The sequence below is a fragment of the Schistocerca nitens genome, chromosome 1, assembly GCF_023898315.1.
Source record: "Schistocerca nitens isolate TAMUIC-IGC-003100 chromosome 1, iqSchNite1.1, whole genome shotgun sequence".
NCBI lineage: Eukaryota > Metazoa > Arthropoda > Insecta > Orthoptera > Acrididae > Schistocerca > Schistocerca nitens.
This window is the reverse complement of record NC_064614.1, coordinates 650416590-650442515: the sequence shown is the minus strand read 5'-3', so window position 1 is coordinate 650442515 and position 25926 is coordinate 650416590. Positions and strand designations below refer to the sequence as shown.

Below are 25926 nucleotides of genomic sequence, written 5' to 3'. Positions count from 1 at the left end.
ATAAAATATTAATTTCATAAACATCAGAAGTATATAACAAAACAAATTTATATCGAATATATCTCCCTTTACCCTATCGTGATTTTCGTTGTTTATTAACTGACAATTGTTGTTTATTTAAATGAGGAATAGTATTACTGATCTGTTCTTATGCATATGTGCTAATCACAGTGTTGCATTTATGTATGGCCATACGACAAGTTCTGTCATATATGATATGGTACTTGATATCTGCATTTTCAGAATGATCCGTTTTGTGATTCATAATTTTGGACACCTGTCAAAATTACATTTATAGATATTTAAATAGGAAGATATCATTGATTCGTTCTTGTGCGCATTTGTCGAAAGAACCATTACTTCTATCAGAGAGTAAAACAGCTTTGTTCTTCATGTGCACTGTGACGTCCATACTGCGAGGCCTGGTGTCTGTTTAAGAGCTGTGCTGTGTTTTCATACTGGAGGCTTCGGATTGTGTAGAGTAGGTTATGAAACTACACACGGGTGCGGACAGAAGCCTGACAGAATACCAAAGTAGGCACACTCAGAACGCATACCGTTTTGTAAACACAAACGACTACCAGTGAGAGGCCAGTCGGAGAAAATAATAAGGTGCTAGGTGCGCTTCAATAGATACACAAGCTACGAATACTCGACTGAGACAAGTAAGCCGCTCGTGCAAAGTAGCTTTCACAACTGTCATGCCAGAAAGGCACGTGTGTATAGTATCTTCTAAATTATCAGACTCCACATTTGCTCCTTTTCATCTTTGGTTTGTAAATGATGTTTGGGTGAAGGGCGTGGCTTTCGGAGATTGTCTGTTTATGTTTACAAAAGTTGAAATCCCTGCTTTACTACAGGTGACACGAGAACCACAATCAGAAAAATAATAATAAATAAAATGGAGTTGTAAAAGAGAAAGTATGATGTTTTGAAATTAAAATGGCAGTTCTAGAGAACTATGTTCGTCTTTTAGAGAAAGATTCAAATCTTGTTTTGAGCGCTTGGAAAGCTTTCCAGATTATATTTTATACAGTTATATTCTTCTCTGGAATTGCAACAAGTTATTGTGTCAGTGGTATAACAGAAAGTTTTGCAGGCAACTGTTTCCTATTTAGCAACGTTACTTTTCTGCATAATGGGAACACACAAAATGAGTCTAGAAAGTTGCATTTACCAATTGATGCTGAAAAGACTTTATGGGGTAAAGATTCTACTTGCGAATTCTGTCAGTATGTACCTGTTGCAGCAGTTATATTTTCATTGGTGTGGGCCACTTTGTTTATGATGTGTGGTAAAGGCGGGAAAGCAGTATCAGGGTAAGCAGTAACACTTGGAGGATGAAAATTATTTTTTATCTAAGTTTGTATTTAATCAAGTTTTACAATTTTTAGGCTCCCACAGCCTTGGCGGATAGTATTCCCTGCATTTGTCTTCAACGTGATATACTTCGTTATTTCGCTTGTCGCCACAATACATCTCGTTAATGGAATTGATACTTTCTGCCTCAATTTTATAGAGAATAACGGCGTGGCACAGTACGTATTTTTGCAATAATGACAATAAGATGGAATAAGTTATTAGAACCTATTGTTATGGTACTTTAAGCCGCCTTTCCAATGAGAATGAGCGAAAAGTGCTTTGAACTGTATTGCATTTACTCAAATAACTCAGCAATTGTGAAATACATTTTGCTCACAAACAGTAGATTTTTTTTGTGTGTTACTGAGTTAGGTGTTCTGCAGCAGATAACAATATGCAGTGTTTGACTGCTTTCATTGCTGTCTGTTTTCTGTAATTTCAGTTGCAGTGTTCTGACAAAAATAGACTTGGCTGGTAGATCAGGACAGCTGACATATGACTTGATGGTGTTCTCAAAGGTAAAATTAAATAAAATTACTGTCGAAATCTAGGTGCATCTTATTAAATATTGAGAACTGTGTTTTATTTTAAAGAAACTGTAGGCTAACAGTTTTTTACCTGCACCATTTTGGTGATATATTCTTATAATGGCTATAAAGAACGCTTTAATTGTTACCATTTAATAATGTCTATCCATATCTTTGATTAAGTGACCATCAAAATCACATATTGGGAACAGGAGACATTCCATAGGAATTTTTAGGATATACTACCCACACTTTTCCAAATAAACTAAATTTTTAAAGCTTCGTCAGCAAGATCAGAAAGGATTCACAATTTATAGTGTCATAGTAGTATAAACTGCAAACACAGATTTTTTTTACCTGGAATCCTGTATTCATATTGTTCAACTAACTTAGCATGCTTGGACTGAAATCTGCATATTTCCCTTTGAAACATCTTTTCTGTAGAATTTATCTAATGTAACTGATGAAAAAACTGAATGAGCAGTTAATTTCAAACATTGTGTTTAGACAAAATTCAAAGATTGTTGTTATGTATCTCAATTTCTATCACCTTTTTGGAAGTGGTTTACAAATTCTAGAATTTTGCATTTGTATTATAAGTTTGTCAGGTCTGAAAGGAAAATTACTCATAATTTGGGCATTATATGTATCAACATGCTCAAAGATGTCATTTTTTATGTCATCTCCAGTGCCAACCTCATCATCTCATAGTAGCACTTGCAAACCTATGTCTTCAATTGTTTGCTGGATGTGTTCCAATCTCTGTGTTCCTCTACAGTTTTTGCCCTCTGCAGCTCCCACTAGTATCATGGAAGTCATTCCCTGGTGTCTCAGCAGATGTTCTATCACCTTGTCCCTTCTGCTCGTCAGTATTTTCTACATATTCCTTTCCTCTCTGATTCTGCACAGAACCTCCTCATTCCTTACTTAGCAGGCCACCTAATTTTCAACATTCGTCTGCAGCACCACATCTCAAGTGCTTCGATTCTGTTCCGGTTTTCCCACAGTTCATGTTTCACTACCTTACAATGCTGTACTCCAGATATACATTCTCAGAAATTTCTTCTGCAAATTAAGGCCTATGTTTGATGCTAGTTGACTTCTCTTGGCCAGGAATGCACTTTTTGCCAGTGCTAGTCTGCTTTTGATGCCCTCCTTGCTCTGTCCATCATTGGTTATTTTGCTGCCTTCATCTACTTCGTGACCATCACTCCCGATGCTAAGTTTCTCTCTGTTCTCATTTCTTTAACTTCTCATTACTTTCGTTTTTCTTTGATTTACTCCCAACCCATATTCTGTACTCATTAGATTGTTCATTCCATTCAGCAGATCATGTAGTTCGTCTTAACTTTCACACAGAATAGCAATGTCATCAGCAAATCATATCATTAATATCCTTTCTCCCTGAATTTTAATTCCACTCGTGAATCTTTTTTTGTATTTCCAGCATTGCTTCTTCGATGCACAGATTGAACAGAAGGGGTGGAAGACTACATCCCTGCCTTACACCCTTTTTAATCTGAGCACTTCGTTCTTGGTCTTCTACACTTATTAATCCCTCTTGGCTGTTGTACTCTATATTACACTTCTGTAGCGGCACTGCCATTTAAGATAGGAAAAGGTTAGCTTCGGCGCAGTATTTCAGAGCGTACAAGTTACAGCCAGGTGCGGGCCTGTTGACAGTAAGTTACGCTTCCAGCAGTTGCGTAGTAGAATGGAGGCCACAGGGCTGTAGACCCACTGAAAAGAGTAAACGCAGTGATTTGCATGGTGCAAGTTACAGGCAGAAGAGGCCCACTGGCCCATCCCGAATGTTATGAGTACACAACTCGGAGTGGCGCGTTAGCAAAACAGAGGCGTGCAGCCACATATAAATAGGTGCTGGTTCACTGACAAGGCATTCAAGTGTGACAGCTCTCCTGGACGGCAGGGCGTTTGACACCACCAGCTATGCACATTAGCAGATGGGGCACCAGTGTTCCAGTGCACAGCAGGTTGCCGGTTTGACCCTCTGAGGCCAACACGGGGTCTGCAGACAGCCAGTGGTGGGCCACGGCTTGTTACTGCGGGCAGTCTTGTTGGCTCCCAACACACGCCGGAGGCATCCCGAGGCGAGGGCCGCAGATTCGGACGTCGGATTGCGGGTGTTTGTTGTCACCGCTTTCTTAGCCACACCGGCGAGGAAGCGTGCTGCGGGTCGCCTTGCAGTTTCCTGTGAGCGGCACTGAGACAATGGGGATGGAGGCCGCTGAGTCAGCTCCTGGCGCAACCTGACGTTGTCACAACTCTGTGGCTGTACAAGGCCGACACACAGCAGTGCACTTCTCGGGTCTCTAAAACAGCCATTCCAGGCCAAGCCATTTCACAGACAGCGAAGTGAGGTCCTCAGCATTGCGTGACCCGGTGACGCAGACCGAGAGGAACAGGGGCACTGTAACTGGAAAGAACAAATCATTGGGAAACTGGGACAAGTTTTCATATGGCTCACCCTGACAGCCCATCCTCGTCCAACATACGCTCTACATTTGGTGTCAGAGTTGCGAGCGTTGGCCGTCTGCATTACAGTCACAAAATGTCGTGAGTGTCGACAAATTATTTTTTTTTTTTTTTTTTTTTTGTTAGAATAAGTGTTAGCGTGTTTTGGGCATTAAGATGATGTTTTTCATGGCTTTTGCTTACTTTTGTATTCGGTTGAGTATGATGTTTTGTATATCTCCTCCTATTACATCATCGCCTAAAACATAAGATGAGATACTGAGCTGTAGAAAGTCAATTTATTTTTGTAGTTAAATGTTTGGTTTCTGTGGGATTATATAGGTTGAAATGGGACTAACTCGGAACGAAAGTAACACAATGATAGAGTCAGGGACGCGAGATTTGTCGGAACCAGAAGTGGTACGGATTTTGTTGGAAAAAGTGGCACAATTGACAGCGGACAATATGCAGTTGAGAAGTGAATTAACATCTAGGAGTGAGCGGGAAACTCCATCTGATCAGGCGTTTTTGCTTTGCCTCAGCAGGGGATTGGTCCAATTGCCGCAAGTTTGATTATTCCATTTTCCAGCAAGGCATCTGAGGATGTGCGTTCGTTCGTGGAAGACTTGGAAACTTCAGCTGTGGTGAATGGTTACTCTGATGAACACTTGTTACATGTAGCCAAGATTAGATTAACGGGTGAAGCGAAGATATATATAAGGTGTTCTGAGGCCTTAAGGAAGGCAGGACAGCTTAAGCAGTTGGAGGGGCTTTTACAGAGGTACAAGAAACAGAATAGTGCTTGGTATTTCAGGACAGAATAGCGCTTGGTATTTCAGGGATGACGAAGCGGCAGGGGGAGACAGTAGAGAAATTTGTGGACAGGATAAGAGAATTTAATGGGTATACTTAATAGTTGGGTTGGAACACTGAAGCATATTGTGTACTGTTGCAGGGGGCCAAGCAAAGGGCACTTGATGTATTTTTGAGGGGTTTACCGCTGAAAGTGTGTGAAGGGACACCGAAAGATTTGTATTCGGCTGGCAATCCAGTGTTAGGAAATAGACGTGGCAAAGGGGGTATGTGATAGACAAGAATTGTTTACAGCGGGAATAAAATGTTATAAGTGTGGTTGTATGGGAAACATGCAGAGGCAGTGTACCCCATCACCGAAGAATAGAGGAAGGGGTGGAAATCAGCAGCGTGGCCAGATTTCTTGCATCAACATCATGCCAAAATTGACTTTTGACAATAAACTGTGGAACTTGGTGGAATGTTATTTCAGCTAGGGGAAACTGTTGTTGATGCAGAGCTATCGCGAGGGGCATTCAACATAATGAACTAACCAGTGGAACCGGTACATTAGCATTAAGGTTTAATTCACATGAGAGTGTTTCTAGTCGCACCTGGAAGTCGCTTTGGGTAAGTGTAGAGTCAAATCTACCTGTGGGTAAGGTATGTGTTATTGAACCATTGGAGGATAATTAATTTTTGGATCCATTAGGTTGTTTTGTGGAACATAGTATTGTATGCATACAAGAGGGAAACGATGAGTGAGTAGTCCTCATGGACGTGGATAATTTTAGCGCTTTAGATGCGAATTTGAGAACAGAGGTTTCAGTAGCGAATTTGGATGTACCAGATGTTCAAGAGGTAGGCGTAGCGATCAACCACTAACTGCTGATAGAACTGTATTGCATAACAAAGTTAAGCATTTGAAAGGAGAAGAAAAAGAGCACATGGAAGAATTGTTGTGGGAATTTAAGTATTTGTTTTTTCCGTGAGGGCCGTTACCAGCAACTCCATTGGTTCTACATAGGATACCAACAGGCAACAAAGCACCTGTTTACCATAAACCATACAGAATACCGAGGTAATTGCAGCGGATTGTGGAGGATTTCATTTATCAACGGCTTGCGGATGGTATTATAGAGCATAGTAATAGTTGCTGGGGAGCAGACATTGTCGTTGTGCCTATGGATGGAACTAAGAAATACGGGTTCTGTTGTGACTACCGATACCTCAATAATAAGACAGTAACAGACGCGTACCCCATTCCATACATATCGGAGAATTTGGATCACTTAGGACAGTGTCAGTACTTTTCTACGATGGATTTGACAAGTGGTTATAATCAGTTTTAGGTGGCTCCAGAGAATCCTCCTAAAACTACTTCCTCTACTCCAGTACATCAGAATGCCATTCGGTTTGAAAAACCCTCCAGCAACATGTCAGAGGTTGCTAGACAGTGTATTAAGGAATTTGAAACCACGGCAGTGTCTTGTCTATTTGGATGACATTACAGTGTTTTCAAGTAGTATGGAGCAGCATAGACAGCAGTTAAGGGAAGTCTTTAGGAGGTTAAGAGCAGCTCAGTTGACATTGAACCTGGAGAAATGTTATTTTGCATTAGAAGAAGTGAAATATTTAGGTCATATCATCAGGAAGGACGGAGTGCTAACAGATCCAAGGTTGGTGCAGGCTGTAAGGGATTTTTGGGAGCCAAAAACAGTTAAGGAAGTGCAATCATTAGTCGGGTTTGCAATTTCTATCGAAAGTTCGTGAAGGGTTTTGACGCAATTGTTACAGAAGGGTGTGAAATTTGAATGGAGAGAAGAGTGTCAGAAAGTGTTTGACAAACTGAAAGAAGTGTTAACATCAGGTCCGGTTCTTGTGTTTTCAGATTCTGAAAAGGAATTTATTCCAGCATGCGATGCATCGAATCAAACATTAAGGTGTGTTCTTAGTCAGGAAATTGATGGGAAAGAACGTCCTGTAGCCTACGTGTCTAAATGTGTCTAGGCAGTTGAATGCAGCAGAGAGGAATTACTCAACAACAGAGAGAAGCTAACGCAATCTATAGAATCACACAGTTTTAATGTTATTTATATGGGAGAATATTTCGGGTAGTGACAGATCATGCTGCTTTGAAGTGGTTGTTGGAGTTGAAGGTTCCGTCTGCTAGACTTGCTATGTGGGAGGTGAGGCTGAGTGAATTCGACTACGAGGTGGTGCACAAGCCTGGGAAGAAGCACAGTAATGCGGATGCACGGAGTAGAAAGGTGGCAAAAGTAGAAGTCATAGGTTGTGACCTAGCAGTCTGGCAAGAATTACAGGACGCTGACAATTATTATAAATTGTATTGGACACAGCCACAATTTAATATGTGCGACGGTTTTCTGTGCAGGGAAACGCAGTTAGGGCCAAGGGTAGTAGTGCCAGCGAAACTGAGAGATGAGGTTTTAAAGGAAGCACATGAGCGCATGTTATCTGGTCATGGTGGGTGTAGACAACACTGACTCAAAGGAAGTCCTCGGTGCTTGTTGGCGACATCACGTCAGCTAGGCACGGCGAACGCCAGGTCTGTTGCAGGCAGAAACGCCTGGGCATGCGTATCACTATAAATCTCTTATTTTTGCACAAAATGTTTGGTATTGTTTTGGATTGTGCAGTTTTATTTAGATGAAAAATTTTCTTACTATCGTAAAGCTACAAATGAAGATCATAGTTCTGTATTACTGAATCCTGTCGAAATAAACGTAGATCAATACGAGAAGACGCTCTGCCCCATTGCAAGGTTCGGAAATTTTACATTCGAGTAACTATATTTACTTGATCAATTTTGTTATCAAAACTTACCCCAACCCCCTTACAATGAAATCGTTTCTTTTATTTATTTATTTATTTTTGTTTGACATCGTCACTGGAAATATGAACTAATTTACATGTGTAAATGTCCAACTGTTGCCAGTCATTAGATTACAGTCGTTTTCAACGAAAGGAATTCTAAACAGGAAACAAAATAGCTTCATACATCGAAAATACTGCTGAGCTTAAACTTTTTTAAACGTGCACATTAGAAAAGATAAATATTCTCCTCTTGCAACTGAAAGGAGAAACTTTATAAGATAAAAAAAATTTTATTTGATAAAACTTTTGCCTCTTCTTCTGTTCCCCACCCCCTCCCCCAACGTGTACAATCACAAGATATTTCATTAACATTCAGTGCACCTCATCCCATAGTCAACCAAGATATCTAAAGAAGAGCACCAATATGTTCACAGTTTCTTGTAAAAGCAACCCAGTACAAATGTAACTTCCTCAGATTTACAAGTAAGGTAAAGAAGCATGAATTCTGTTGCTGCTGGACCATGAAGTTGTTTTTGTATGTCAATCCTTAAAACAGGTGTTCAGGAGTACACTATTTGTTAAGAAGTGTAATGAATTGCACAATTACTTGATTGCAGAAATCTCTCAGAACAATGTGTGTTGGTCAATTACTGCCAGTAGCTTCACATTTTCCTGTGTCAGGGAGGAAGACACCACCATTATGAGTATGCCTGCAACAGACCTGGCGTTCACCGTGCCTAGCTGACGTGATGTAACGAACAAGTGCCGAGGCCTTCCTTTTGAGTCGGTGTTGGTGTAGAGTGACGAATAGGAGGGTGGCGGAGGGATATTGGTGGAGAGGTAGGAAAGTGGATGTGGATCAGTATATCAAGAATTGTATACCATGTGCACAGAGAGCAGATTTGTGTCAGAAACAGGTTCAGCTACAACGATTGCTGAAAGCGACATTCCATTTTCTTTCTTGGGAATTGATGTCTTAGGACCTTTCAGTTGATCACCATTGGGGAACAGATTCGTTCTGACAATAATAGACCATTTTTCGAGGTGGAGGTGGTGGCTATGCCAAATCAACAGGCAGCAATGGTCGCGCAAGCGTTTGTAAATAATTGGATTTTGAAGTTTGGTATACTGGAGACAATAATTACTGACCAAGGGACCAACTTCATGTCGGATTTAATGAAGGAATGTGTAAGTTGTTGAACGTAAAGAAGTTGAGGATGAGCGCATTGCATCCACAGGTGAATGGAAGGATGGAACAGATACATAGAACAATTGGGAAAATGCTGAGTTTTTATGTGGATTCTCATCACTGTCAGTGGGACAAGTATTTGAAGCATATTTTATGTGCATACAATGCAAAAGTCCGTACCAATACCTGTTTGTCTCCATATGAGGCAGTGTACAGGGGAAAAATGCCATCACCGTTTGAGTTAGTGAAGCTACAGAAAGGAAGGACCGGTGAATCTCTATGTCAATTCGCGAGAACAATTTGGGATGTTTGGAAATGGGTACAAAAGGTGAATACGAGGGCTTTGGAAAGGCATGAAGATGCAGTGAAGCGGAAAGGATGTTTACCATGGTATAGAGTAGGGCAATGGGTAATGCTATCCAGCCCGTATACGCCAAAAGGGAAAACAAAAAAGTTCGTCACGAAGTATCAAGGCCCATACCAAGTAGTTGAAACCACATCCCCTGTTAATGTTGAGCTTCAGCTGCCAACTAGAACAACGATAGTACACATTCGGCGGTTGCAGCCATTTAAGGGTTCTCCCAATGTGATTCCAGGCATGTCACAGGAAGGGAAGAGGAAGAAAGAGAGAGTGGGGAGAGGTGTTAAGTGCAGGGAAAACCAGGAAGATAGAGTACAGCATGATGTACCGTATGCTTTGCAATCCAGGAAGTTGTAGAGTATTTTTAGTTTTTTTGTTTTATTGTTATGTGTCATTGGGTTTAGGTAGATTAATTAGGCATTGTATTTTCCTATGTTGTATGTGTTTTCGAGTATTGTAAGCCTGCTGGGTACAGCAGTCTTTTGAAGAGGGAGGAAGGCTGATGGTGATCCCTGTCCTCATGCCAGTGAAGTGGGGAGCATTGAGCAAGTTTGTAGAAGTAAAAACTGAGGAGGTATTGCTGATCTCGGCAGTTAACAGCCGGTACGCTGAGATCACAATGGAGGAATTATGGAGCTGCTATAGAGGGAAGGTAACGGCATGTCCAGCCAGGGTGATAAGCACCAATCCGGACATGTGCATGGTGCAGTTATTATTAGCCAGGAGGGAAGAAATAGACTGTCCAAGGGACAACATGGAGCCAAAATCGAGCTTGCAACGAGTCGGGATGCATTGGATCTTCTCCACCTACGAAAAATTAATAGTAGTAGCAAGTTGTTTTGAGCAGGGAGTATTTGCTGAAGCGAAACATATAGAGCTCAAAGGGAGCAGAATTTTAATCAATGGAACTGCGTGTAACAAAATAGGACCAACCTTCCATCTGCCAGCATCAATTTCGGGAGTCACATAATTGAATGTTACACAGACACAGCTGTACTGACCAGAAGCAACTTTAGAGTTTTTACCAAGATAGAATCTGACCTTGTTAAATCAAACTCTGGAGTCAGGTCTGTTGAGATACGTAAACCAGTTCATTTCAGAGCAAGAGGGGCATATATCATCTGAACAGCTCGTGCAGCATGTCGCTCAATATAGGGAAAGTCAACGACAACTAATGATCATTTTGAGGACCTCTGTGCCAAGTGCCATGGCAGCCTTAACTTTGTTGTGTGTTGTTTTCATTCCGATCTGGTGGAGATACAATTCCAAGAGGGAACTGATGGTAGTCCAAATCTCAGTGGATTGGATACTGAGGGCGTAATACGGGTAGGTAAGGGGTTGATCGAGTATTAAGTGGAATGGTCATCCAGTAAGGAATTTTTACGTTTTGTCTCATGTCATATGTTTAAGAGGACTAGACCACATCAAAGTTTTCTAATAGTAACAGTAAATATGTTCTAAGTCTGTGCCGACCCAAACAGGTTTAAGAGTGGTTAGAGGTTGAACCGGGGACTGCGTCCTTTTGGAGGGGGGAATAATGTAGTGGCACCACCATTTAATATAGCACCACCGTATAAGATAGGAAAAGGTTAGCTTTGGTGCACACAAATTACAGCCAGGCTGTTGACAGTAAGTTACACTACCGGCAGTTGCGAAGTAGAATGGAGGCCACAGGACCGTACACGCACTGAAAGGAGTAAACACAGCGGTTTGCATGGCGCAAGTTACAGGCAGAAGGAGCCCACTGGCCCAACCCGGATGTTATGAGTACATGACTCAGAGCAGTGCGTTAGCAAAAAAGAGGTGCACAGCCGCGTATAAATAGGCGCTGGTTCACTAACAAGGCATTCAAGTGTGACAGCTCTCCTGGACGGTGGGGTGTGTCAGCCCACCGGCTACATGCAGCAGCAGATGGGGCACCAGCGTTCCAGTCCACGGCAGGTTGCTGGTTCGACCCTCTGAGGCCAACACGGGGTCTGTAGCCTGCCAGTGGTGGGCCACGCCATGGCTCGCTACTGGGGACAGTCTTGTTGGCTCCCAACAGATTGGGAGGAATGTGGGCACTGTAGCTGGAAAGAATAAATCACTTGGGAAACTCGGACGAGTTTTAATATGGCACATCCTGACAGCCCATCCTCGTCCAACATCAATCTACACTTCTCTCTCTCTGTAGCTTACCCCTATTTTCCATGGTTTGTTCGCAGTTATTTTCTTTGTACCTATGTTTTTCTTTCCAACTTCTGTGATTGCCCTTGTTAGAGATGTCCATTCCTGTTCAACTGTACTGCCTACTGAGCTATTCTTTATTGCTGTATCTTCAAGTGTATCTCGTCATTTCTTAGTACTTTCGTATCCCTTGCCGTTGCTTATTGATTCTTCCTGACTAGTCTCTTAAACTTCAGCCTACTCTTTGTCACTACTACATTGTGATCCGAGACTGTATCTGCTCGTGGGTATGCCGTACAATCCAGTATCTGATTTCAGAATCTCTGTCTGACCATGATGTAATCCAACTGAAATCTTCCTGTATCATCCAGCCTTTTCCAAATATATCTTCTCCTGTTGTGATTCTTGATCAGAGTATTCGCTATTACTAGCTGAAATTTAGTACAGAATTCAGTTAGTCTTTCTCCTCGCTCTTTCCTTGTTCCAAGCCCTTATGCTCCTGTAATCTTTTCTTCTTCTCCTTTCCCTACAACTGCATTGCAGTCCTCCATGACTATTAGAGTTTCATATGCCTGGCTGGTATTTTGCATTATTTTAAAATTGTCAAGCATCATAAGCAGTTTCATTTTTACTTTATACACTAGTTTTCATTTTTTCCACTCTTTTTTGGTGCCCTCTTCTTGATTTTGCCACCTCCAATAATTTAACTCTTTCACAGCAAACTCCCTTTCTATTCGTTACAGAGCTTTTATGTAGTTCACAGTAGACTGAATTGCTATTTCCTCTAAATTGTTTTCCTTGCTTTGGATGCCATCACTGAAAAATGAAACGGTAGCGTAAACACTATTAGCAAATACATTTCTTTTACCAAGATGGTTGTCAGCAACCTTTCCCCTACACAGTTTTTAAAACTCACAATGAGTTCCAACATGAAGACATTTTTCTAAATCTCTACTCTGCAAGCCACCATGAGGTGCATGGCAGAGGGCGTGTCCCATTGTACCAGTTATCAGGGTTTCTTCCTGTTTCATGCATGGAGCCGGGGAAGAATAATTGTTTGAAAGCATATGTGCGTTAAATAGCTATTCTAATCTTATCCTCATGATCCCTGTGTGAGTAATACATAGGGGATTGTAGTTTATTCCTAGAGCCATCATGTAAAGCCCATTGTTGAAACTTTGTTAACAGACTTTTTAGGGATAGTTTACATCTATCTTCAAGACTCTTCCAGTTCTCTTTCTTCATTATCTCTGTAACATTCTCCCATGGGTTAAACTAACCTGTGGCTATCCATGCTGTCCTTCTGTGTATACATTCAATATCCCTGCTTAGTCCTGATTGGTACGGGTCCCACACATTTGAGCAATATTCTAGAAGGGGTAACACAAGTAATTTGTAAGCCTTCTCCTTTGCAGACTGATTGTACTTCCCCAGTATTTGACCAATAAACCAAAGTCTACCACCTGCTTTACCCACAACTGAACCTATATGATCGTTACTCTCAGGTATTTGTATGAGTTTGCTGATTCCAACAGTGGCGCACTGATGCTTGGTCATAGGGTACTACTTTTTTTCATTTTGTGAAGTGCACGGTTTTAGACATCTCTGAACATTTAAAGCAAGTTGCCAATCTTTGCACCACTTCAAAATATTATCAGGGTCAAGATTAATGCAGCTTCTTTCATATAGTATTTCATTTAGATAACTGCACCATCTACAAAAAGCCTGTTGTTATTAATATTGCCAGCAAGATCACTAATATACAACATGAATGGCAATGGCCCCAACACACTTCCCTGGGACACACCTGAAGTTACTTCTACATCTGACGATGACTCTCCATCAAAGATAACATGCTGTGTCCCCCCTACCAAAATGTCCTCAACCTAGTCATAAATTTCACGTGATACCCCATATGATCGTACTTTTGACAGTAAGTGTAGGTGTGGTACTGAGTCAAATGCTTCTCGGAAATCAAGAAATGCAGCATCTCTTTGAAAGCCATGATCCAAAGCTTTCAATATGTTATGTGAGAAAAGTGTGTGCTGGGTTTCACATGACTGATGTTTTCTGATTCCATGCTGGTTGGCATTGAGGAGGTCATTATGTTCAAGATACCTCATTATGTTATAGCTCAGAATATGTTTTAATATTCTACAACAAATCGATGTGAAAGATATTGGACGTTCGTTTTGTTGATCACTTATACGACCCTTCTGGGAGACAGGCGTGACCTGTGCCTTTTTCCAAGAACTGGGCATGGTCTTTTGTCTGAGGCATCTATGATATAGTTAGAAGAGGGACTAAGACAGCTGGAAACTCAGTATAGACTCTGATAGGGATTCCATCGGGTGCTGGAGCTTTCTTCAGTTTTAAAAATTTCAGCTTGTTTTCTTTCAAGTGGTATGATGATCGAATTGGGGCGATTCTCCTGGGTTTTCCTTTGTAAAGGAACATTTGAAAATGAAGTTAAGCATTTCAGCTTTTGCTTTGCTAACCTCAATTTCAGTTCCTATCTCATCCGCTAGGGACTGGACACTAACTTCAGTGCCACTAACAGCCTTTACATATGATCAGAATTTCTTCGGGTTCTGTGAAAAATCATTTCACAATATTCAGCTATGGTAGCCATTGACCCACATTGCTCTTGTGACAGCTCAATTTGTTTCATTCAGCATCTCTCTATCTATAGGGCTACTCTTTGTGTTACATTCGTTATGCAGGAGTCTCTGTTTCTTTAGAAGTTTCTTTACAGTTATTGTATACCATGGAGGTTCCCTCCCATTAGGGACTGTTCTATTGGGTACATACCTATCCAGTGTTTGTTCAACTATTCTTTTAAACTTGAGCCGTAGTTCCTCTACATGCACCTGCCCTATGCTGAAAGTTTCAAGTTCCCCATTGAGATATGACACCACTGATTTTTTATCTTGTTTACTGAACATGTCTATCTTTCTGCTTATTCTAGTTGTCCTTTGCACTTTGGTAGTCATTGTTGCCACAACCAAGTTATGGTCACTCCTCAAAGAGGTCAGGTCTATTCATCAATAAGTTTTCATTTGAAAGGTTGCTGAATATAGGCACAATGGCTTTGTTTACTGCTATTGATAAAGGATGCCTGTATTGATTTTATTGGTAAAAACAAATTCCCTTCTCAGAGCATTTGGTAGTAATTTCATTCTTGAAAGGTTGCTGCAGACTTTTACCTCTGGTGTGACAGTTGTTGAAGGATACTTTGCCATGCATTTGCTGCCCTGATAACATTGTTTATGGCTGAAGCAGTGCATTCTTGGCTTCTTGTGTGGTAATATATCACAGATGTGCATAAAACAATGCAGTGAAGTTAAATACAGAAAACCACATTGCCAAGCTTTAAAAACAGTGAATGAATGCAAAATAATTTATCACCATAACAATGGAAAACAGTAGTTATATTGAAAGTCCTTTATTCCATGCAGGCCACCTTCTGAGGAAAATATCCTTCATCTCCAAATTTCAGGGGGAGAAATATTGTGATATTTGATGGGAGAGCACTGAATGAAGAAACATGGCGCTGCATCTTGGTACATGTAAGACAAAATAACATATCCTAAATTACATCATGTGTTTGTTATTTGTCTACATCTGTTCTGTGTAAACCGTTGTGAAGTGTATAGCAGAGGGTTTCTTCCTATCCCATTCTCATATATGGCACAGCAAAAATGACTGTTTTTATGCTTCTGTGCATGCTGTAATTTATCTAATCTTGTCTTCGAGGTCTCTGTGGGAGTGCAATGCCTAGGGGTTTATTTATACCTAGATTCATCCCTTAATACGTGTTCCTGAAACTGTGTAAATAGGATTTCACAGGATAGGTGGAACCAGTTTTCAAGCATCTTTCATGAAAGGTTTTTCAGCATCTCCATATCACTTCCCAGGTATCAAACAAACCTGTGACCAAATGTATAGCGCTTCAATGCACACAGTCAGTATCGCCTGCAAGTCCTGTTTTGTGCAATATATTCCAGTGGGTTGCAAGAGTGTTTTGTAAGCTATCTCCTTTCTACACCGAGGGCATTTACCCCAGCAGCTTAACAATGCTCTAAGGTCTACCACTTCCCTGGGTTATGTGATCATTCTATTTTTGGCTGATTGATTTGATTTAATCAGAGACACAAAATAACAATGGTCTTAGCCCCACCGCCCCCCCCCCGCCCCCCCCCCCCCCAAAAAAAATTCTTACATCGAAACTAAGTATATTGTGCAGTTTCTCTCCCTTTCATTCTAATAAAAAAGCTCCAGAAGAGTGGTAGAAGACACTTTTCTAGGTCTTTAGGAATGAATGCACTAATATTCTGTGTCTTTGGCTCCCAGTGGTTTGCACAGGGAATTTAAATGTGGTTCTGTTTCATACCCCATACCACATAGTTTGCACACAGGGGCTTTTCTCTCTAAATATACATCATGTGTAGGTATTTCCTGAAGTTTCCATCTCCAATGGTTAGACCCACCATGATTAGGTAGGAAGCTCCCATGCTGGAAGCTATTGTATAGTCAGCTGGTACCTATTTGACAATTCTTATATTTACCACATTCATTATATTAGCTTGTGGTTCAGAATATTCTAAATGTTTCCAGTTTTTTTAACCTTTATACTCCTGCCACTGCCTCCAGTGTAACCTAAAGACATAATGTAGGCATGACCAGCGTGGTCTCCATACCAGCAGTGGATATGCTGCCTTCCCAAGCTCCTTAGAACCCACCTTTTGTTCTGCTTTATTTCACCACTGTGCAGCCCTATATTATCATCATAGGTCATATTATAGAGGTGTACACTGATCAGCCAGAACATTGTGACCACCTACCTAATTGCCAATATGTCCACCTCTGGCATGGATAACAGTGACGACGCATCATTGCATGGAAGCAATTAGGCCATGTTAGGTCGCTGGAGGAGTTGGCACCACATCTGCACACACAAGTCACCAAATTCCTGTGAATTCAGGGAAGGGAGGTGATGAGCTCTGGCACCACATTATCACGTCCCAGATGTGTATGAGTGGGTTCAGATCTGGTGATTTGGGGGGCCAGCATATCAATTGGAATTTGCCTCTCTGTTCCTCGAACCATTACATCACACTCATGGCCTTGTGACATGATGCATTATCTTGTTGAAAAATGCCACTGCTGTAGAGAAACATGATCATCAAAAAGGGATGTTCATGGTCTGCAGCCAGTGTACAATACTTCTTGGCTGTCATGGTGCCTTGCATGAGCTCCACTGGAACCATGGATGCCCACATGAATGTTCCCAAGAGCGTAATGAAGCCACCACCAGCTTGTCTCCAAACTGCAGTACAGGTGTTAAGGAGCTGTTCTCCTGGACAATTCTCGCTCTCTCATCGGCATGATGAAGAAGGTATTGGGATTCATCAGGCCATGCAACACTCTGCCACTGTGCCAATGTCCAGTGCCAATGGTCACGTGCCGATTTCATTTGTAGTTGCTGATGTCGTGATGTTAACATTGTTGCAAGCATGGATCATCGGCTGTGGAGGCCCATTGTTAGGAGTGTGTGGAGCACTGTGTCATTGTGTCTACGACCCGGGAGATCTGGGAAAAACCCGGGAATTTTTTTGAATTCTGGGAACTTTTCATTGTTTTTGTTCTCAGTTAAATTTTTGTAATTTTGACTGGTAAGAACCAATACTCTAACAAAGGATATTACTGTACCCTGCTACTGCAGAATAATACTGCAGCAATAAAGCATGAATGAGAGAAAAAGCTGAAATAAAACTTAAATTGCATAGGAAATGCGCCATATACAGCAACTAAACAGATTGCTCATATAAGCGTCTGTCAACAGCTAAATTTGTCAAAGGCTTTAGGAAGACTATGCAATGCTTTGTAACAACAAATTGCCTCCGGCGAGCATGACGTCACAACTGTTAACATTAGATTTGTTTTAGCAGTTATGAGTAGGATCATGCGCATGCGCAGTTGCGTAGTACCTTATTCCGCTTGTGGCCAGAGAAACATCGCTGTTGGCTGTGTAAGCAATCGCAGCAAAACAAAAAGGCAGCTAGGTGCTACCGGGAAAAATTTTACTGGCGCGCCCAAGCTGCCAGATTGTGCAGCAGCCGTTGATCTAGGAGTGGGGGGCGGGGGAAGGGGAGCAAATTCATATTCTTGAGGAAAAAACCTTGTTTCACAAAGCGCCTAGCATCCAGCGCATGTTGGTCTATCAATTATTCGTATGACTTTGAAACATGCCCCTGACAGTTTTTGAACATTGTTGAACACATTCTAAGTTGATTTCTGAATGAATCATAAGTTGTGATTCTTGAGTTTCTCCCGGCGTATTTGATAATCAAAATATCCACGGGTGTGCTGCCGGTCTATAGTGTCCAACGGGCACAATATTTCGGCGATCATACATGTCGCCATCATCAGGTGAACTGACGGACTGAGCTCCTGTGAACGTGCCGGCACGGAGATCCGTACGCTATGGTTGCTCAGAGGGAACTGGGTTCGGTCGCGGCGGCGGCCGGTTTAAATACCCTCCGCCCGCCCTCTTGATGTAAAGAGTAAATCGAGCAAACGTATAGTTGTGACGACCACGGCGCATAGAGCCATCACACCGACGTCATCTCAGACGCCGTCGCAATCTGTTCCACCGCGCGACCGTGGCGCGGACGGCGGAGGGAGCGCGCCGCGGGCGGAGGGTATTTAAATCGGCCGCCGGCGCGACCGAACCCAGTTCCCTCTGAGCAGCCATAGCGTACGGATCTCCGTGCTGGCATGTTCACAGGAGCTCAGTCCGTCAGTTCACCTGATGATGGCGACATGTATGATCGCCGAAATATTGTGCCCGTTGGACACTATAGACCGGCAGCACACCCGTGGATAATTTGGAATCATAAGTTGATTTGTGAATGCGTGCATAGTGTACGTGATGTCTCTGTCAGTGTAATCCTCGTCGTATCTAGAAATAAACTTTCCTGCAGACAAAAGGGGCTATACGAGCTGAACAGAGCATAGCCGAACGAAAGAAAGCCAACCACTGTCTGATTATGTGGTTTATTGGGTTTGTGAACGATGAGCGTTGTTATGATTACCAGAGAAATCCATAGATTCAGACTACCAGAGTGCGAATAAACCACTAACAGGAATAAGAGGTAAGCAAGATTACGTATTATCTTCTCGGTGTGCCCAAGAAAATGAAATTTTGACAGAAAATTTTTGGCCAGATCGATATACTAGCAAGGGCCAGTTGTACAGTCTCCGGCTAGCAGCCGCTTTAAGGTCTATTCTGGAAGTAGCGCGGAAAATGAGTTGTACGATCACGTAATAACGCCTAACCTGAGAATAATTGCGGGATAACTAAACTGGTGATTCTGGCAGAGTTAGTCAAGTTAACCGGCGAATAAGCTTTGACACTGGCAGGAATAGATACAGAATTAGTGATGACAACATTGTTTGTTAGAATGAGGGAGGAGAAGAAACCGTGACATCACATTATGCAAGAATATGACGATTTCAAATTTATAAAAAAATTTCGCACTACTTACTACTTTTCGATCTCATGCTTGAGAAACTGGAGCTTATGAATGAAGTGTAAAACTATTTCCTAATGTAAAGCTTTTTTGCTTGTTGGAGGCCTAATAGGCATTTGATATTGGTATTTTGTGAATTATATTCTGCCATGTTATAAAAATGACCATTTCTGCCAAAACAGTCTCGTTTATTTGGCATATGTTACAATTGCTGCAATATTATAAAGGCCTATTTTGTTTTATCTCGCAGACAGTGACAAAATATAGGTAATCAGGTCGAGAAACCACACCAGTCTTGGGTCTATTTGTAATTATAGCTTTTTCAGTATTAGACAGCGACATTTCGATTTTTCGTGTAGCAAAACGTTTGACGAACTTTGATGAGGTAACAGATCCTTTGCAGAAAGGAAAGCACGCCATGTAAAGCTGTGACAAGGTTAGAGAGAAAAAAATTCTAGGAGCTAAGGATTGAAGAAATGTGTACTGTCTTGCTTGTCTCTTCTCTTTACTGGTTTTATGTATCCTATACTTAATTTTATGTCACACAAAGCAGCAAGTTGTTAGCTTATAGGGAATAGAGTGTGCAAATTTTCTGATTTAAAAATAAATAAAGAGGGCAGGATGTCAGACCGGCCGACTGGTAGCAGGAGAGGCACCATAGGACATTTTAATTCCCACTGTCCTGAATATAGTGTGATGGCATCCAGTACAAAATATACACGTTTCAATTCCACAGTCTGAAATACAGTGGCGTGCGGTAGAAGAATGCTGTGTGAAGAGGTGTGGCGCTGCACTTTGGCACACTTAACATCAAATAACATGTCTTACAATTCCTCGGACACATACGTTTTATGTATCAGACTCTTCAGAAAGATGTGCGCTACAAAATGAACATATTTATGAAAATGCGATATTTTTTAAATTTTTGTCGTCCTGTCTCAAACGCTCTAATATTGCCCCGATTCGGAAATATCGTAGATACGGGTGTGATGCGCAGAGCAGTCTGTGTTATAATAGGGAAGTGGGTAGTCTCAACGTGACACGTGTTTACATTTAGTGATTTTGTTATTTCCTCTTTGTCTACTGCACTCACGTCAAATGAAAACAAAATTGATTTCTTTGGCCGGGAGCTATCATGTGAATTAAAATACATTCACATAATTACGGAAGGCTAAAATATGTTATTGGTTTCAGATTTGATTTGATTTCCACGTTTCTGATGGTCAAGCATTAATTGCCATGCAGAACAATGAAGTTATTTTTATCGGTCTGCTGAAGAAATTTTCTTTTATTAATGTTTTCCACCGAGACAGTCAATATATTTGAAACAAAGAGTTTAATTTCAAACTATTGGCTAGTTTAAACTGTTCGGTGCATTTCAAGTGTACGTTTTTGTTTTGAATCACGTCCACACTTTTGCTTATAAAATACTTTATTAAAATATACATATGTTCACTTTACAAAAGACACACGAAGACTATCTATTGCTCCTCATCACTCACGCATATATACACAAACATAGCTGTCACCACAATCGATACTTCTCGAACATACTCGATATAACTTATTCTAGAACGATGTTCTGGAACTTTCTCATATCCGATATAAATGTATTACATAATTCCAACACACCTCCTTACATTTATATCGCGATGTTTAACATATTCCTAATTTTAATGAATTTTTCTTTACATAACGACTTTGTGAATATATCTGCAACATTTTCATTTGAATCTACTTTAACAATATCAATGAGTCCCTGTAAATAATACTCATTCACAAAATGGTAATGCACTTCTATGTATTTTGAATTCTTTGTAAAATTACCAAACTTCGCTATATTTAATGCTCCTGAATTATCTTCATATATGACAATAGGTTTTTCAAATTTAACATTAAAAATGTCTAAAATATCATGTACAAATATCATGTCGCTTACAGCTTCAGACAATGCTACATATTCTGCGAAAGTTGAAGCCTTTGTAACACTCGCTTGTTTTCTTGACTTCCAAAATACAACAAAACCAAATAATCTAATTACATAACCAGAATTTGACTTTATATCCACACTATCACCTGCCCAATCTGAATCCACAAAACAATCTAATATCTCAGCACTTTCATTCCTACAATAGTTTAATTTCAAATCTTTAGTTAAATATAAATATTTCAAAATTCTCAAAGCATATTTAAAATGAGTACTACTGTAACAACTTTGGAATCTGCTCAAGTAATTCACACTATAGCTAATATCTGGTCTAGTACCCGAACTTACGTACAAGAGTGCACCTATCAAGTTTCTATATCTAACGTCATTACAATCTTCATACGCTGGTTCTAACTTTAAATTTACTTCCATTGGAGTTTTGTACAAGATCGAATCTTCAATTTTATATTTCGCAGCTAACGAATCAATATATTTTTCTTGACTCAAACTCATAACTCTTGTTTCACAATCATAATTAATATCGATGCCAAGGTATCTTTTTACCTCATCTAAATCTTTCATATTAAATCGTTTTGACAATAAGTTCTTAATCTTAACAATTTTTTCTTTTCTCACACAGCAAATGAGCAAATCGTCGACAAAAATAATCAAATAAATCAAGACAACTCCATCTCGCAGTACATAAAGACAATAATCATATTTACTCCTTTTAAAACCTAAACTTCTTAAAAACTCGTCAAGACAATTGTACCAAGCTCGTGAGCTTTCTCGCAAACCATACAATGCTTTATACAATTTACAGACTCTATCCATACCATCATCATATCCTCTTGGCTACTTTACATAAACTTCAGATAAAACTTTACAATTTAGAAACACAGTCTCTACGTCCATTTGTTCTATAACCAAACCTTCTTGACAACAGTATGACAACAAAATCTTTAATGTTTGCATATTGGTTACTGGAGAATAAATATCCTCGACGACTTCTTTTTGTTGAAACCCCCTGACAACTAATCTTGCTTTGTAAACACTTTCTGATTTCTTTGTGAAAACCCACTTTACATCAATGGCTTCTCTATCAACTGGTTTATCTACTAATTCCCATGTTTTGTTTTTGTTCACACAATCAATTTCCTTATTCATCGCTTTTTCCCAATAATTTGATTCGGCGCTGTTAATCGCCTCCTCAAAGCTTTCCGGACTATTTGCACTGCAAAAATTTACATAAATAAAATTGCTAAACATAATCATTTAATATTTTTGGTTTTCTTTCTCTAGATGATCTCCTCAACTCAAGTACTTTCTCTGGTTCATGGTTATCAGAAAGCTTTTCATTTTTCTCAATTTCCTTCTGTTTTTCTATTAGTTCAGTTTCATTTTCTATACTTTAGTGTTCAGAATCACTAGAATATTCACTTACTGAATCATAATCTTTAAACCCAATACATTTAACACCACTTTCAACAATGTCCACATGTCGAGCAACAACTATCTTATTATTTATTAGCACTCTGTAGCCTACTTCACAATAACCCATTAAAACCCCCAAATCGGCTTTCCTATCCCATTTCAACTTCCTCAGTTGCTCAGGTACTCTTACAAAAACTCTACTCCCATACGATTTCAAATGATTAACATTAGGTCTTTTCCCCAGTAATATCTAATAAGGAGTTTTCTTTTCAGTGGTGTTAGCTAAAGTTCTGTTTTTGAGGTACGCTGCTGCAGAAACCACTTCAGGCCAAAATCTCGTGTCTACTCGCGCTTCGGCTAGCAGACACCGAGACATGTCCATGATGGATCTGTTATACCTTTCAGCAGTGCCATTAAGCTCATGCACATAAGGTGGACAAGCATTCAGTACAATTCCTTTTTGTCTCACAAATTCATAGACATTTTCATTTAAATATTCCTTCCCATCGTCACATCTTATCTTTTTAACAGTTTTCCCAGTGAGATTCTCAACTTCATTAATATACTCTACAAAACAATTGTATACTTGATCTTTAGATTTTATGGTGTAAACACGAGCTGCCTTACTGTAATCATCAATGAAAGAAAGAAAATATCTTTCCCCATGCATTCCAGTAGTTGAGTGAGGCCCATTTAGATCTGTGTGAACAATTTCTAAGATTTCTTTTGCTTTGGTTCTATTATTTTTAAAAGGAACATTATGCATTTTGTTTTCGATACAGATTTTACATTTCATAAATTCTGATTCTAGTTCTGAAGGAACCCCATCTAACAATTGATTTTTACATAAAGTATTTAGATAATTGAAATTAACATGTCCCAAAATGCGGTGCCATTTTTCCTTTGTTGTCATATTATTGTCTTTACTCATAACATTAACATTAACTTCTCCTTTATTAATAGTACTACTCATTTTATACAACTGACTCTCTTTCCATGCAATCGCAATCAATCCATTAGCTTTATCAAAAATTTTAGCATTATTCCCTACCGATACAATTTTGTGATTATCTGTAATTTTGGCATAACTGATCAAGTTTTTGTCTATGTCTTTTACAAAGAAAACATCTCGCATATTAATTGGAACCATTTGATCATAGACAGGAAAATTACTAATTACATTACTAACGTTAGTAGCTTGCAAAATTTTTCCATCAGCAATTTTTACATTTATAGGTTGTTTTAAAGTTATACTCTTAGAAAAATATTCCTCATTATTAATAACATGATCAGTACAGCCACTGTCTAATAACCAATTGATTTGAATTTGATTGTTGTTACTTGACTCTACTGTTCTATTTTGACCTATCATAGAATTAACCTCTGTTATAAAACTACTCATACCATGATCACTCTGATGGTAACCTTGCTTGCTGTGATGCCGACCGCTGCTAAAACCATGCTGCTCTCCTCGACCACGTTGCCTGCTGCCATAACCTCCACGCTGCATGTTGCCGTAATTTCTACGCTGTACATTGCTATAGCCTCCACGTTGCATATTTCCATTACCTCTGTCGCTACTTTGAAAATGTACTCCACAATGCCATGTGCCTCTGTTACTTGTTCTTCCCTGGTTAGAATCACGTTTGAAGTGACCTGCTTTGCCGCATCGATAACATACTTGCTCCTGATTTCTTGAATTCAATTTTCTTTCTGTGTGAAATGCATTTGATTTTACCTCTTCATTTCCAGTTTTTGCATTCAATAATTGAATCTTACTTTTAACGTATTCAACAGTCTGGTCCTCTTCCTTCAAGACGTCCACTAGGTCGCCAATATAGCTCATTGACTCTGGTAACGTTCGCAGCATATAATTTAACTTCTCCTTTTCCGTTACTTTAGCGCCTGCAGATTTCAGCTCATTTACAGTTTTTTCAAATGCACTGAAAAATGTCCCCGTATCACTGTAATCACTTAACCTCAATTTGTCCAACTTGTTTCTGCATAATATTTGAAGGGCTGTAGACTCTTTCGAATATAATTCATCAAATTTCTTCATGATCTCGAAAGCACTTTCTCTGTCACTCACGAATTCTAGTTGCTTATTTGTGATTGCACCATAAATATAGTTGATAGCCTTCAAGTCCTCTTCATCCCACGTTTCGTTGTCTGAGCTCACTTTTGCCCTCGTAGTCACTGTATGGCATTTCTTCATTTTTAGGTACATGATTATCCGCTGCTTCCAGTTCCCATAGTCCTTGCCATCAAATACAGGAATAGTTATATCAGCCATGTCGAACTTTCTGAATAACACGCGACGGCCACAATATAATATTTAACTTCTACTTTTCTTTTCAATAACCACGCTCTGCTACCATGTTTTGAATCACGTTCACACTTTTACTTATAATATACTTCATTAAAATATACATATGTTCACTTTACAAAAGACACACGAAGACTATCTATTGCTCCTCATCACTCACGCATATATACACAAACATAGCTGTCACCACAATCGATACTTCTCGAACATACTCGATATAACTTATTCTAGAACGATGTTCTGGAACTTTCTCATATCCGATATAAATGTATTACATAATTCCAACAGTTTTCATGTTCTAGCACGTATGGCATTATGCCACAACAAAGAACCAGACATGAGATAACATGATCCTTGTGTATCCAGTAAATGATCCTGGAACTTAGACCCCCAGTTTTTACCGTAGGCACTTCCAAGTGCACATGAGAGCACCTTTTTCCTTGAAACTTACGTTCTGTATGTGAGGTGGCCATGTTAGTTTTGCGTTAAGGATTACTGTTATGTACACTATCCTCTCTACTGGTAGAATTTCATTGTAGAGCTTAAGATTCCAAAATGTGTCCTGGATTTGCTTCTTTGTGAATGGTTCTACAAGAGTTTTCCTGGGACTAACACTTATATCCTGTTTCCTACACCAGTTATGCACAATGTTCAGCTTGTGTCATGCCATTGTTCTAATGCTACTTGGAGATTTGCCAAGTATTACTGTGACTAAATGAACTAAGTATCCTTGGCAAAAGTAACCTCTGCAATTAAATTCTTTAATGAGTTCATTCACTACTACGTTCCACAGTAATTGGGGGACCAAACCCTACCTTGATTGCCATTTTCACATTCATTGTGGTGGCTTCTGCCTATAATGTACCCAACATGGCCTTAATCCTCTTACATACAACAATCTTAATCCAATGCTCTTCCGCACTGTAACCCTGGATTCAAAGCTCGTATTGCCAAAACTTTCCTCAATATCCAGGAAGATGCAGAGAGCGATTTC

General features: G+C 40.0%; 1 protein-coding gene across 1 annotated transcript in view; it reads left to right on the top strand.

Annotated features, from left to right (window-relative positions):
• The first annotated feature begins 411 nt into the window (after nucleotides 1-411).
• LOC126258576 (uncharacterized) overlaps nucleotides 412-25926 on the top strand; it is a 93421-nt gene continuing 67906 nt past the window's right edge. Inside the window, exons 1-3 of the mRNA XM_049955652.1 lie at nucleotides 412-1319; nucleotides 1395-1538; nucleotides 1805-1880. Of these exons, the coding sequence (XP_049811609.1) occupies nucleotides 943-1319; nucleotides 1395-1538; nucleotides 1805-1880 (597 nt within the window). The 5' untranslated portion in view covers nucleotides 412-942. The remainder of the gene's footprint in view (nucleotides 1320-1394; nucleotides 1539-1804; nucleotides 1881-25926) is intronic.